The sequence below is a fragment of the Thamnophis sirtalis genome, unplaced genomic scaffold (assembly GCF_051295495.1).
Source record: "Thamnophis sirtalis isolate CommonGarterSnake01/CBP01778 unplaced genomic scaffold, rThaSir2_p1.2 scaffold_8, whole genome shotgun sequence".
Lineage (NCBI taxonomy): Eukaryota > Metazoa > Chordata > Lepidosauria > Squamata > Natricidae > Thamnophis > Thamnophis sirtalis.
In genome coordinates this window covers 7,565,190-7,578,340 of record NW_028261388.1, presented here as the reverse complement: position 1 = coordinate 7,578,340, position 13,151 = coordinate 7,565,190, and the positions used below count along the sequence as shown (strand labels likewise).

At 43.5% G+C, this 13,151-nt stretch overlaps 1 protein-coding gene across 8 annotated transcripts in view; it reads left to right on the top strand.

Moving 5' to 3' along the window:
* The window catches only part of DLG2 (discs large MAGUK scaffold protein 2), a 1,057,900-nt gene that overhangs the window by 334,197 nt on the left and 710,552 nt on the right, over positions 1–13,151 (top strand). For 7 of the 8 annotated variants that reach the window (XM_087721030.1, XM_087721029.1, XM_087721037.1 and 4 more), the window contains exon 7: positions 1,748–1,807. The exons of the other annotated variant lie outside the window; for it this stretch is intronic. In XM_087721030.1, the coding sequence (XP_087577156.1) occupies positions 1,748–1,807 (60 nt within the window). The remainder of the gene's footprint in view (positions 1–1,747; positions 1,808–13,151) is intronic. 8 annotated transcript variants of the gene reach the window in all.

Here is a 13,151-nt window from a genome sequence, read left to right as displayed (position 1 = left end):
AATCAAAGAATATGCTCACCTCACCTCACCTCACCTCCTCTGTTCTACTTCTATGCTCTATTCTACTCTACTCTACTCTACTCTACTCTACTCTACTCTACTCTACTCTACTCTACTCTACTCTATATCTTACCCTACCCTACTCATTTCTACTTCTATTCTATCCTACCCTACTCTGTTATACTTCTCTACTCTACTCTACTCTACTCTACTCTACTCTACTCTACTCTACTCTACTCTACTCTACTCTACTCTACTCTACTCTACTCTACTCTACTCTACTCTACTCTATATCTTACCCTACCCTACGCATTTCTACTTCTATTCTATCCTACCCTACTCTGTTATACTTCTATACTCTACTCTACTCTACTCTCCTTTACTCTACTCTACCCTACCCTACCCTACTCTACTCTATATCTTACCCTACCCTACTCATTTCTACTTCTATTCTATCCTACCCTACTCTGTTCTACTTCTATACTCTACTCTCCTTTACTCTACTCTACTCTACTCTACCCTGCCCTACCCTACCCTGCCCTACCCTACCCTACCCTACCCTACCCTACTCTACTCTACTCTACTCTACTCTACTCTACTCTACTCTACTCTACTCTATATCTTACCCTACCCTACTCATTTCTACTTCTATTCTATCCTACCCTACTCTGTTCTACTTCTATACTCTACTCTCCTTTACTCTACTCTACTCTACTCTACTCTACCCTACCCTACTCTACTCTACTCTATATCTTACCCTACCCTACTCATTTCTACTTCTATTCTATCCTATCCTACTCTGTTCTACTTCTACTTTACCCTACCCTACCCTACTCTACTCTCCCCTACACTATTCTGTTCTACTTCTATTCTATCCTGTCCTACCCTACCCTACACTGTTCTGTTCTACTTCTATTCTACCCTGTCCTGTCCTGTCCTGTCTTACACTACACTACTCTACGCTACACTACGCTATTCTGTTCTATTTCTATTCTACCCTGTCCTGCCCTACTCTACCCTACACTCTTCTGTTCTGCTTCTGTCCTGTCGTGTCTTGCCCTACCTTGCCCTACCTTATCTGGAAAAGCACTGATTCCAATAAATCTAAAAGGCTTACTTGGAGGATCGGGTGCCTGATCAATTAATAGTTCTGCCAATTTTATGTATATCTCAATCTCAAGACTCTGTCCTTATCTATCTATCCACCCAGTTCCCCCTTTCTTACTCTCTATGCGATGGATTGTGCATACGAAGAAGGAGGTGGTATGATGGACTACAGTGAAAGAGTGTTTCTCAGGGTGGTGGGAGCACATTTCAAGGAGTGTATGTGTGTGAGACAAGAGGCCGCACAGCCTGGGGCTAAATAGGAGGCAGAGGAAGGAAGTCAGGATAGCCACTTCCTGGAATCTCCCAGGTTATATCTGTTAGACTGGGAGTCTCAAGGGTTTAGTCTGGCAAGACTTTGTCTATTGGGTATGAACAGATAACTGAATGTTGGCTGGATTGTTCTATGTCAGTGTTTCTCAACCTCAGCAAGTTGAAGAGGTGTGGGCTTCAACTCCCAGAATTCCTCAGCCAGCATGGGGAATTCTGGGAGTTGCCCAGAATTGCCCAGGTTGAGAAACACTGTTCGAGGTCATCCTGGGGTTGGGTCTGACACTCAATCTCTCTATCTAAATGTTAAAATTAAACCAGGTGAGAAATGATTGTACTTTGCATAAAACTATTGTTTCCATTTTATTTTCAGGTGGTTTATTTCAAGGTAGCTTCATGCCCCCCTGTCTTTGAAATTGTTTGTCTTCCACTAGTAAGTCCATTGTTCCTTGTTCCTTGGCATTCTTCTTGTGAAGGTCTCTGTTGTTGAAATGTGGGTCTCCGATATGCGGGGCGGGTGAATGGGTGGGTGGATAAGTTAATTATGAAAACAAATTTGCGGGTGTCACATAGGGGTGGGTTGCTCCCGGTATTACTGCCGATTTGGTGCGCGCATGCGCATTTGCATGAAAAATAGGTTTGCGCACATGCAAAAACATTTAAAAAAGAAAGGAAAATTAAATGTGCGCAATTACAATTGTTCTGCGCATGCACAGAACCAAAAATCAAGATGGCCTCCCGATAGGAGAACCGGTTCAGCCGAACCGGTCTGAACCGGTAGGAACCTATCTCTAGTCCACTCAATTTGCCACAGTAATTTTAGGGGGCTTACAACAGGAGTCCCCGACCCCCGGTTCGTGGACCAGCACTGCTCCCCAGCATGCCAGCAACTGGGCTATGCAAACAGGTGAAGCCCCGCCCACAGGATATAGGCAGCATGCAAAACCACGCCCCCCTCCGGTCCGTGGAAAAAAACCTTTCTCCATGGAACCGGTCCCCCGTGCCCCAAAGGTTGTGGGCCGCTGGCTTTACAACATGAAAATTCCACAACTGAAGAACCCACAACCCCCCCCCCCTCCCAATCACCACCAGCTACACAATCGTAATCAGACTGAGAACATCGTTTGTATATTTAGCTGTGTTTGTATTCCTTCCCTGGCATATGGTAAGCCCAAATTCTTACACTTTATTTTTACCCCGAAGCAAAGAAGGATGAGCAGGTTTTGCTAGAGATCTGGAGTTATTTATGAGATGTATGTGTGTGTGTGTTTGTGTGTGTGTGTGTGTGTGTATGTGTGAATGATGCTCTTAAGATTCTGGACCGATCACTCTAACGCAGGCAGCATTAGAGATGCATGAATTACGGGGTCGTTTCAGAACAAAATGTCGACCGAGTCGCCTCACACGAGGGGCTCCACGCGTTTAGAGCAGACGACCTTGTAGATATCCTGTGTCCCAGTTCAGGTAGTCCTCGACTTACAATGTTCCACTTAGTGACCGTTCAAAGGTACGACGGCACTGGCAAAAAGTGACTTAGGACCGTTTTCACACTTCTAATCATAGCAGCATCCCGACGGTCATGTGATCAAAATTCAGACGCTTGGCCACTGTTTCATAGATATGACGGTCACAGTGTCCCGGTCTGGGATTATGTAATCCTCTTTCGGAATCCACCAACGTCGATGGGGAAGCCAGATTCACTTCACAATCAAGTTACTCGCTTATCCACTGCAGTGAAATCCCTTCACAACCGTGGCAAGAAAAATGGTAAAATTGAGACAGAGCTCACTTAACAAATGTCTCATTTAGTGACAGAAATTTTGGGGTCAATTGTGATCAAAGGCGAGGACTGCCTGTACACCTGCTCCTGGGTGATCTCATTTTGCCCAATGCCTGTAACAAAGTCGAACCATTTTAAGACACGTTATTTGATGCTTAAAAGTCGATTCACCTTATAAGAAGTAATATAATATAATAACAGAGTTGGAAGGGACCTTGGAGGTCTTCTAGTCCAACCCCCTGCCTAGGCAGGAAACCCTATACCACTTCAGACAAATAGCTATCAAATATCTTCTTAAAAACTTCCAGTGTTGAAGCATTCACAACTTCTGGAGGCAAGTTGTACTACTGATTAATTGTTCTAACTGTCAGGAAATTTCTCCTCAGTTCTAAGTCGCTTCCCTCCTTGATTAGTTTCCACCCATTGCTTCTTGTTCTGTGCTCAGATGCTTTGGAAAATAGCTTGACTCCGTCTTCTTTGTGGCAACCCCTGAGATATTGGAAGACTGCTATCATGTCTCCCCTAGTCCTTCTTTCTATTAAACTAGATATACCCAGTTCCTGCAACCGTTCTTCATAGGTTTTAGCCTCCAGTCCCCTAATCCTCTTTGTTGCTCTTCTCTGCACTCTTTCTAGAGTCTCCACGTCTTTTTTTACATCGTGGCGACCAAAACTGAATGCAGGATTCCAAGTGTGGCCTTACCAAGACCTTATAAGGTGGTATTAACACTTCACGTGATCTTGATTCTTTTCCTGTTTATGCAGCCTAGAACTGTGTTGGCTTTTTTGGCAGCTGCTGCACATGGCTGGCTCATATTTAAATGGTTGTCCACTAGGACTCCAAGATCCCTCTCACAGTTACTACTGTTGAGCAAGGTATCACCTATCCTGTACCTGTGCATTTCGTTTTTCTTGCCTAATTCTTGCCTAATTTCTTGCCTAATTCTATTCTATTCCATTCCATTCTTCTATTCTGTTCTATTCTAATTTCTATTTCTAGTCTAATTTCTATTTTTTTCTAATTCTATTCCATTCTTCTCTAGTTTCTATTCTATTTAATACTAATTTCTATTCTATTGAATTCTATTCTAATTTCTATTCTATTGAATTCTAATTTCTATTTCTTTTTAACCATTGAACTCCATTGTGTGTACAATGTGTATCTTCCGTAGACATTCAGTTGGCTTTTTTTTTCATGCTGTGTGTATTTATCACACAGGAGAAGGCATTGCAGCAGAAAGTTGCCTGGTGCGGTGCTCTCTAGCATATTCTAGTCAGTGGATCACACAGGCTTCCCAATCTGTCTCCCATCAGTTGTTTTTCTACACTCACCCACACATAACCAGCACCACTACTGCTACTACTAGCATTCTATGGCCACCAAATGTCCTTGGTGGGTGTGAAGTTCTCTTTTCAGGATAAGAGTCTGGATCCTCCAGAGGCTGCTAGTCCTAGTACCCTTCCCTTTGTACTGTAGAAAGTTAGCACCCATCCCACTCCTAGGAGAATGAAATATTTCGGGAAATATTTAAAAAGGCAGAAGGTTATATTTCCCTAAAGGAGAAACATACTCTCGGAAAGCTGTGCCCACCTTTGTTAATAGCCCTAGCAGGACTGGGCCAGTCTGTCTACAAGACAAGGATCCAGGATGATGGGATTATCCTTCAGGGGGAAGCCATTCAGCCACAGTAGGAATTACCCAACAAGCGCCTTCATTGCATCACCCAAAAAGCTTTAACCAAGCCTGGGACACAGACAGCCTACAAAGTTAGCTGTGATCCCCGCATAGCCCCAAGGGAATCTGACAACAACCAATAGAATACATGTTCTTGCACAGGAACAGGAAGCTCAAGGGCAAGTCCCAAGAGAGGGTATGAATACCTCTCTCCCTCTCAACCCCATGGGGTCAGCTGCCCAGGATTTCAAACGCATGTGGTCCTGTCCATCAATAAACCATCTTTTGGGGAGGAGAAAAAAAAAGAATTAAAAGTGGATTTTTTGAGAGCCCAAGAGAAAACGGCTAAAAGAGGAAGAAAGGGAAAAAGAGTTATATTAGTAGACTAAAGAGAATAGTAGTAATATTGTTATGGTTAAGTAACTAATTAAGAAATAAAGAAATGATACTATATTGTTAAATGTAGAAAAAACTGAAAAAAAATGCTCTCTGGGTTTAAATTGAATTAGAGGAAATACGCTGTTTATCGCAAAATATGTCAATGAAGAAAATAAGAAATGAACATTTGGTGTAACTGTGAAGGGGCCATTGAAGATATTGTTTATGTAGTAAGAAAAAATAATTATAAAGATGAAAAACAATGAAAGAGAATAATTTGGCTGAAAGTGAAAACAAGATATGATGTAAAATGGACTACGTAAATGAGAGGTGAAAGAAAAGACTCGGACAACTCTTTGTTCCTATAATATGTATAATTTTAATTTAAACAAAAGCCTTGAATTGGAAAAAAATAAATAAACCATCTTTCCAATCAGTTTCTTTCTCCTCACTTGAAACTGAACCAGATGGATATTTCTTCCAACAGTACCATGTTGGGTAGGGTCATTGGACACAATGGTGACACCATGTGTACCCAGGGGTGGGATTTAGCCGGTACGGACCAGTTCGGTGAATCAGATACTAATTTTACATCTGGTTGAGAGGACTGGCTGGCCCTGCCCACCCCATTCCTCCCCTTCCAGGAGTCTCCGCACGGCCCGTTTTGGGTGTCAGATAAGTGCAGGGCCTGTGCGGAGACTCTGAGAGGGCGAAAAACAGGCCTCCCAGGAGTTCCAGAAGTCTGGAAACAGGCCCGTTTCCAGCCTCTGGAGTGCTTCCGGAACTTGGGGAAGGCCATTATTGCCCTCCCGGAGGCTGGAAGGAAGCCTCCGGAGCCTGGGGAGGCTAAAAATGCACCCCCCTGCTATGGTGCAGGAGGCCGAGTAGGCCACGTCCACCACGCCCACCAGTGGTGGGTTTCAAAAATTGTTCGAACCTACTCTGTGGGTGTGGCCTCCTTTGTGGGAGTGGCTTGCCGCCCATGTGACCGGATGGGAGTGGCTTGCCGCCCATGTGACCGGATATGAAGATGCCGACGACACTTGTCAGAACCACCTTAAGTTACCTCACACACAGCACTGGCATGCATAAGAATATGATGTAAACTTGTTTTTTAAAAGGCATCTTTGGTTTGCGTTAAAACAACTTCAACACACGCAATGTTCTGATTGCACCACAAATGCAGTAGTCATCCTTACCTTTCACAGAGGCACTGAGTTTTATAAATAGGAGCATGATAGTGTAGAATAATTATAACCAAGGACCAGTGGTGGGTTTCAAAAAATTCTGGAACCTCTTCTGTAGGTGTGGCCTGCTTTCCGGGTCCACTGGTGGAATCTCTTCTAACCGGTTCGGTAGATTTGACGAACCGGTTCTACCGAATAGGTGCGAACTGGTAGGAACCCACCTCTGAGGCCCACCCAGCAGAGAACTGGTTGCTAAAATGTTTCAATCCCACTCTTTCCACCGCTCCTGAAGGGTTTGGTACACATCCTTTGCAGAGTTGTGGGTTCCCAAATAGGCAGATGCATTCCCTTTGTGTATTATTAGTGCTGTTTTGGAGATGTAAGTAGGAGGGCAGGCAAACTGACTGCAAATAGAGAGTGATTCACCATAAAGCAAATCAGAAATGGTCTTCTTATAGAAAGACCAAAAAAAAAACAAACCCTTCTGCTGTTTGCTAACAGCAATTGTAAGCTAACCCCAGGGTAAGAGCTGGAATTCATGATGTCTGGGCAACCATTTAGGGTCAACCTGGAAAAGCAGCACAGCATATGATATATACATATAAATATAGTTATTCATTTGTATCTTGCCTTTCCACGAAAGAATGATTCCGCAGAGTCAGGGTGCGATTGTCGGGCCCCAAAACCAAGAACAGCACGTGTTAATTCTTCCAGTCTGTTGTTTCTTGTTTCACACCAATAGACAAAATCCCGCCAGACTAAAGACTCGGTTCCACCACAAAACCGCGTTCGACTAAAGCGCGCTCGACGAAACTGCGTAGCTGACGTCATCACAGGGCGACAACAGCGCGGAGACAGAAGCACGCTGTAAACGCTAAACCTAAAATTAACCCCTAAACCTAAACCTAACCCCCCTAAACCTAATCCTAAACCTAACCCTTAACCAAACCCTAAACCTAACCCTAAACCTAACCCTAAACCTAACCCTAAACCTAACCCTAAACCTAACACTTAACCTAACCCTAAACCTAATCCTAACCCTTAACCTAACCCTTAACCTAACCCTAACCCTTAACCTAACCCTAAACCTAACCCTTAACCTAACCCTTAACCTAACCCTTAACCTAACCCTAACCCTTAACCTAACCCTAACCCTAAACCTAACCCTTAACCTAACCCTAAACCTAATCCTAACCCTTAACCTAACCCTAACCCTTAACCTAACCCTAACCCTAAACCTAAACCTAACCCTAAACCTAACCCTTAACCTAACCCTTAACCTAACCCTTAACCTAACCCTTAACCTAACCCTAAACCTAAGCCTAAGCCTAACCCTTAACCTAACCCTAAACCTAATCCTAATCCTAACCCTTAACCTAACCCTAACCCTTAACCTAACCCTAACCCTAACCCTTAACCTAACCCTAAACCTAACCCTAAACCTAACCCTAAACCTAACCCTAAACCTAACCCTAAACCTAACCTTAACTTGAATCGGTTTGCTTTCAAAGTGCTATTTAAAGCGCCCTTCTTTCTCCGTGCTCGCTGTTGTCGCCCTGTTGATGACATCAGCAACACGGTTTAATTGGGCGCGCTTTAGTCGAGCACGGTTTTGTCGTGCCACGTAAAGACTCAACCATGGGGGCCCTTCGTGTTCTCTGAGCTTGTTTCCTTGTGGATGTTTCATAACCCAGCTAGGTAACATCATCAGTGGTAGAAAGGGTTTGCTGTCTGTTCATATATGAGTGGTTTGTCGGTGGGAGTAGTCTTGGTGACCCAAAGGTGCTTTTTCAAGTGGCAACAGGACTTTCTGGTTTTTCTTTGAAGACATTTCGCTTCTCATCCAAGAAGCTCTGACTGGATGGTGGAGAATGGAGGGATTGATACTCCTTTCAGACAGCTGGTCATTTGCATCCTTTTAGAGGATCCTTGAAGCATTTGGAGATTTATCTGTGTCCTCAGTGTCATCCAAGTAGTGCAAATGGATGTGGAGCCTTCTTGGAACTGTTGAAAGGACTGCATTGTAAACAGGAGATAGATGTTGTTGTATCCCTGCCCCTCTGTTGAGAGGGGGCTGTTCAATTTTGACCCCTCTTTCAAAGCAGCGGTCCTCTCTGTCCAAAATGTGAATTTTGCTCTCTTCAAAAGCGTGGCCTTTGTCTTTTAAATGCAGGTGGACTGCTGAATCTTGTCCCGATGGGCTTGTTCTCCTATGTTGTGCCATGCATTTATGAAGTGGCTGTTTTGTTTCCCCAATGTACAGATCTGCACATGGCTCACTGCATTGTACGGCATATATCACGTTGCTCAGTCTGGGTGTTTTATCCTTGGAACGGACAAGCTTCTGCCTTAGTGTATTCTTGGGTTTGAAGGGTGCGTGTACGTTGTGGTGGTTCCTTGATTAGGCTGCTTGATTGATTGTTTGAATGAGTCGGCAGTTCCTTGATTGGTGAATTGTTTACCGCTTGATTGTTGATCTAGTACATGGGTGTCAAACTCGCCGCATCACATTGCCATGACGTGACATTCCATGATTCCATTCACAGAGCCAGGGTGGGCGTGGCCTGTGCATAATGCATCCAGCCTGCGGACCGCCAGTTTGACAGTCCTGATCCATTGTTAATCTTGGTGTTAATCTCTGTTTATGTAGATGTTGGTTGCTGACAAGGAGGTGTTTTGGTCTCTCTTCTTTTTTTTGGATTTTAGTTGTCTTTTTTGAATCGTATGTAGATATTGTTTATCTCTATGTGCCTGTTGATAACTGATTTGTCTTGGTGCCAGGCCTCCGGGAATTCTCTAACATTTTTTGGACTTGGCTTGGTCTAGACCAAGGATCTCCAACCTTGGGCAACTTTATGACTTGTGGATTTCAACTCCCAGAATTCCTCAGCCAGCTTGCGCTGGCTGAGGATTTCTGGGAATTGAAGTCCACAAATCATAAAGTTCCCAAGACTGGAGACCCCTGGTCGGTAGTGGGTTTCAAAAATTGTTCGAACCTACTCTGTGGGTGTGGCCTCCTTTGTGGGAGTGGCTTGCCGCCCATGTGACTGGATGGGAGTGGCTTGCTGCCCATGTGACCGGATATGAAGATGCCGACGACACTTGTCTGAACCACCTTAAATTACCTCACACACAGCACTGGCATGCATAAGAATAGGATGTAAACTTGTTTTTTAAAAGGCATCTTTGGTTTGCGTTAAAACAACTTCAACACACGCCATGTTCTGATTGCACCACAAACGCAGTCGTCATCCTTACCTTTCACAGAGGCACTGAGTTTTATAAATAGGAGCATGATAGTGTAGAATAATCATATCCAAGGACCAGTGGTGGGTTTCAAAATTTTTTAGAACCTCTTCTGTAGGTGTGGCCTGCTTTCCGGGTCCACTGGTGGAACCTCTTCTAACCGGTTCGGTAGATTTGACGAACCGGTTCTACCGAATAGGTGCGAACTGGTAGGAACCAAGGTGGCGCAGTGAATAAATGCAGCACTGCAGGCTACTGCTAGATCAGCAGGTCAGCGGTTCAAATCTCACTGGCTCAGGGTTGACTCAGCCTTCCATCCTTCCGAGGTGGGTAAAATGAGGACCCAGATTGTTGGGGGCAATATGCTGACACTCTGTAAACCGCTTAGAGAGGCCTGAAAGGCCTATGAAGCGGTATATAAGTCTACTGCTATTGCTATTGCTATTGCTATTGCTAAAACCCACCTCTGCCCCTGGTCTAGAATTCTCACGTTTCCCAGTTGAAATTATGGTTAAGTCAATTCCTTGTGTTATAGCGCAATGAAGGAGTTTTCATAATGTATTCTGTCTGTGTCTGTTCCTGGAGGTTTTCTGTTGTTCTTCTGCCTCTTTGTCCTACATATTGGCTGTTGCAGCTCTCCTTCACTATATTATATTATGATTCTTGCATATTTCTGTCAAGATGACCTTCCTTACTCTCTACACCTTCAGCCATGGAAGCTGTGACGGGAAATCTATTTTTCATTCCATTTCTTCTGTCCACCTTTTTTTTCCCCTCAGAGGACTAGCTTGTTCTGACCTAGGGTTCCCAAAAGCACGAAGCTGACTCCTCGTCCCGATAAAACCCCTTTTATGTAGGTTAAAGTGAATTCCTCTCCAGCAAAGTCAGGGCCAACAGTCTTTGAAGAGATTTCACAACTACTGACCTTGATCAGGCTTGGAGAGCTGCCAGGCCGATATCTTCCAAACGCCACGCTGTAGCAGACAATACTTGGCAAGAAGTCAGGAACAAATCTCCACCCTAATGAATTGAACTAATTGTATCCTGCAAACTCCTCTCCCCTTTTGCTCCTCTACATTCCCTGTGGGAGGGGCCATTCACCATCCACCTGCAGCTTTACTCCCAAGTCGGCCCTTGTTCCTTAGTGGTTCCCTTTGTCTAGCAACTCTGCACATACACACACTGGGAACAGGCTCCAGCTGTTCTCCTGCCCCACTGATATCCAACTCCCAAGGCATCTGATAATTGTCGGACGGTCCTGGCCCCCATCTCCGCCTCCAACTGAGAGCCCTCGTCAGAGCCTTCCCCAGACAACAGGACTGGCACATATTCCTCCCCAACCTCCTCACTGTCCGAATCTGCTGCCAGCTGTGAGCCACAACATAGTTATGGAAATGATTAGTTTTAGGTGCTCTATGACCGTGAGTCAGAGTGAGTTTAATCCTGTGTTATAAGATCTGCTTGAGGGCAGATTTAGCCCCTGGAGATTCATTAACTATAGAAAAGTTGACCTTTTATTTAGTTTCCTTCAATGTTTGAAAGGGTGTTTGCAGAACAAGCTCATTTTATGGGAATAATGAGACTAGAGACAGACAACGTACATTGATACTATACCCATGTATTCATATTTCCTAGGACTAGGTGAACGTCATAATGGAGCCAAGAACCGAGGTTCAGATCTCCCCATGAAAGACTGAAATTCTAAACATATTTATACTTTACTTATTATCTATCATCAGTGCTAGAAGGTCCTAAGGTTTGCTCTTAGACAGAATAGAACAGAACAGAACAGAATAGAATTCTTTATTAGCCAGGTGTAATTAGATATATATTTTTTAATAAATAAAAATACCAATAAATAATAATTCAATTCAATTCAATTCTACCCTCTTCTCCACTCCACTCTACTCTATATAAAGCATAAAGTCCATTTAACTATGAAAAGGGTTTAATTTGCAATGGTTCTACATTTGATACAGAATAATACAGTTGGAAGGGACCATGGCAGGTCTTCTAGACCAACCCCCTGCTCAACCATGAGACTTTACACCATGCCAGACAAGTGGCTGTCCAATCTTTTTTTAAAAAACCTCCAATGATGGATCTCATACAACTTCTGAAGGCAAGCCGTTCCCCCAGTTAATTGTTCTCACTGTCAGGAAATTTCTCCTTAGTTCCAGGTTGCTATTCTCCTTGATTAGTTTCCATCCATTGTTTCTTGTCCTGCCTTCAGTTGCTTTGGAGAATAGGTTGACTTGTTCATTCCTTTCTGTGACTTGGAAGACTGCTATAATGGGTAGAAGAAATATTCATGGTGGTTTTAAAATATCCCTTTATTTTTTTAAAAAAATTGTATTTAAAATATTTCATTTCCAGTTCAAGTATAGTGTCCCTTATCTGCAGCCAGTTATTCTGACGTTTTCCCTTCAGTGAGTCTAAAACTTTTTCGGCATTTTGACAAAACACTGAATTTGCCAAATGTCAGATAGACCGGGGAAAGAATAGAATAACAGAGTCGGGAGGACTTATAATCTACCTACCTACCTACCTACCTACCTACCTACCTATTTATTATCTATCTATCATCCATCTACTTACCTCTGTCTGTCCGTCCATCCATCCATCCATCCATCCATCCATCCATCCATCCATCCATCCATCCATCCATCCATCCATCTATCTCAATCTATCTACCCATCCACTCGTCTATCTATCTATCTATCTATCTATCTATCTATCTATCTATCTATCTATCTATCATCTGTCTGTCTGTCTGTCTGTCTGTCTGTCTGTCAGCATTCCAAGTATCATGTAGAATTAAATCAAAGTCCAAGGCAAAACGATCCTTAAAGTTCCAGTTTAATAAATCAGACATCTTAGCACATCTGTGGAATCCCAATTCTGGAAGTTACCTAGGATTCCCACCCAGTTGAAAGTTCATGATCTTGTCCCCACACTCACAATCCATCACATGGTCCAATCCTCTTCTTCCATGCTGGCATCTCCACCCAGCTGGTTCCAGTCAGGTGCTGAGGTGCGGAGAAAAAAGATGACCTTGGCTTCTAGAAAAGAATGACAACAACACATTCCACAATTCTACTCCTTTCTATTCCCCCCTCCCAACTACTACACTAATGAAACAGCATAATGAAATAAGAGAGAGTGTGGCAGGCCAAAGATCCTAGAAGGGATATAACTGCAGGCCTGACAGGATCTATCTATCTATCTATCTATCTATCTATCTATCTATCTATCTATCTATCTATCTATCTATCTATCTATCTATCTATCTACCTACCTACCTACCTACCTACCTACCTACCTACCTACCTACCTACCTATCTATATCAATCTATCTATCTATCTATCCATCCATCCATCCATCCATCCATCCATCCATCCATCCATCCAGTTCTTCTGATAGCTAAATGCTTATGTTTATCATTGGATTTTCTTGACTTTTCCATAGTAACTGACAAGCTTAATTCGGTAGGATACCCACACTTTCCCTG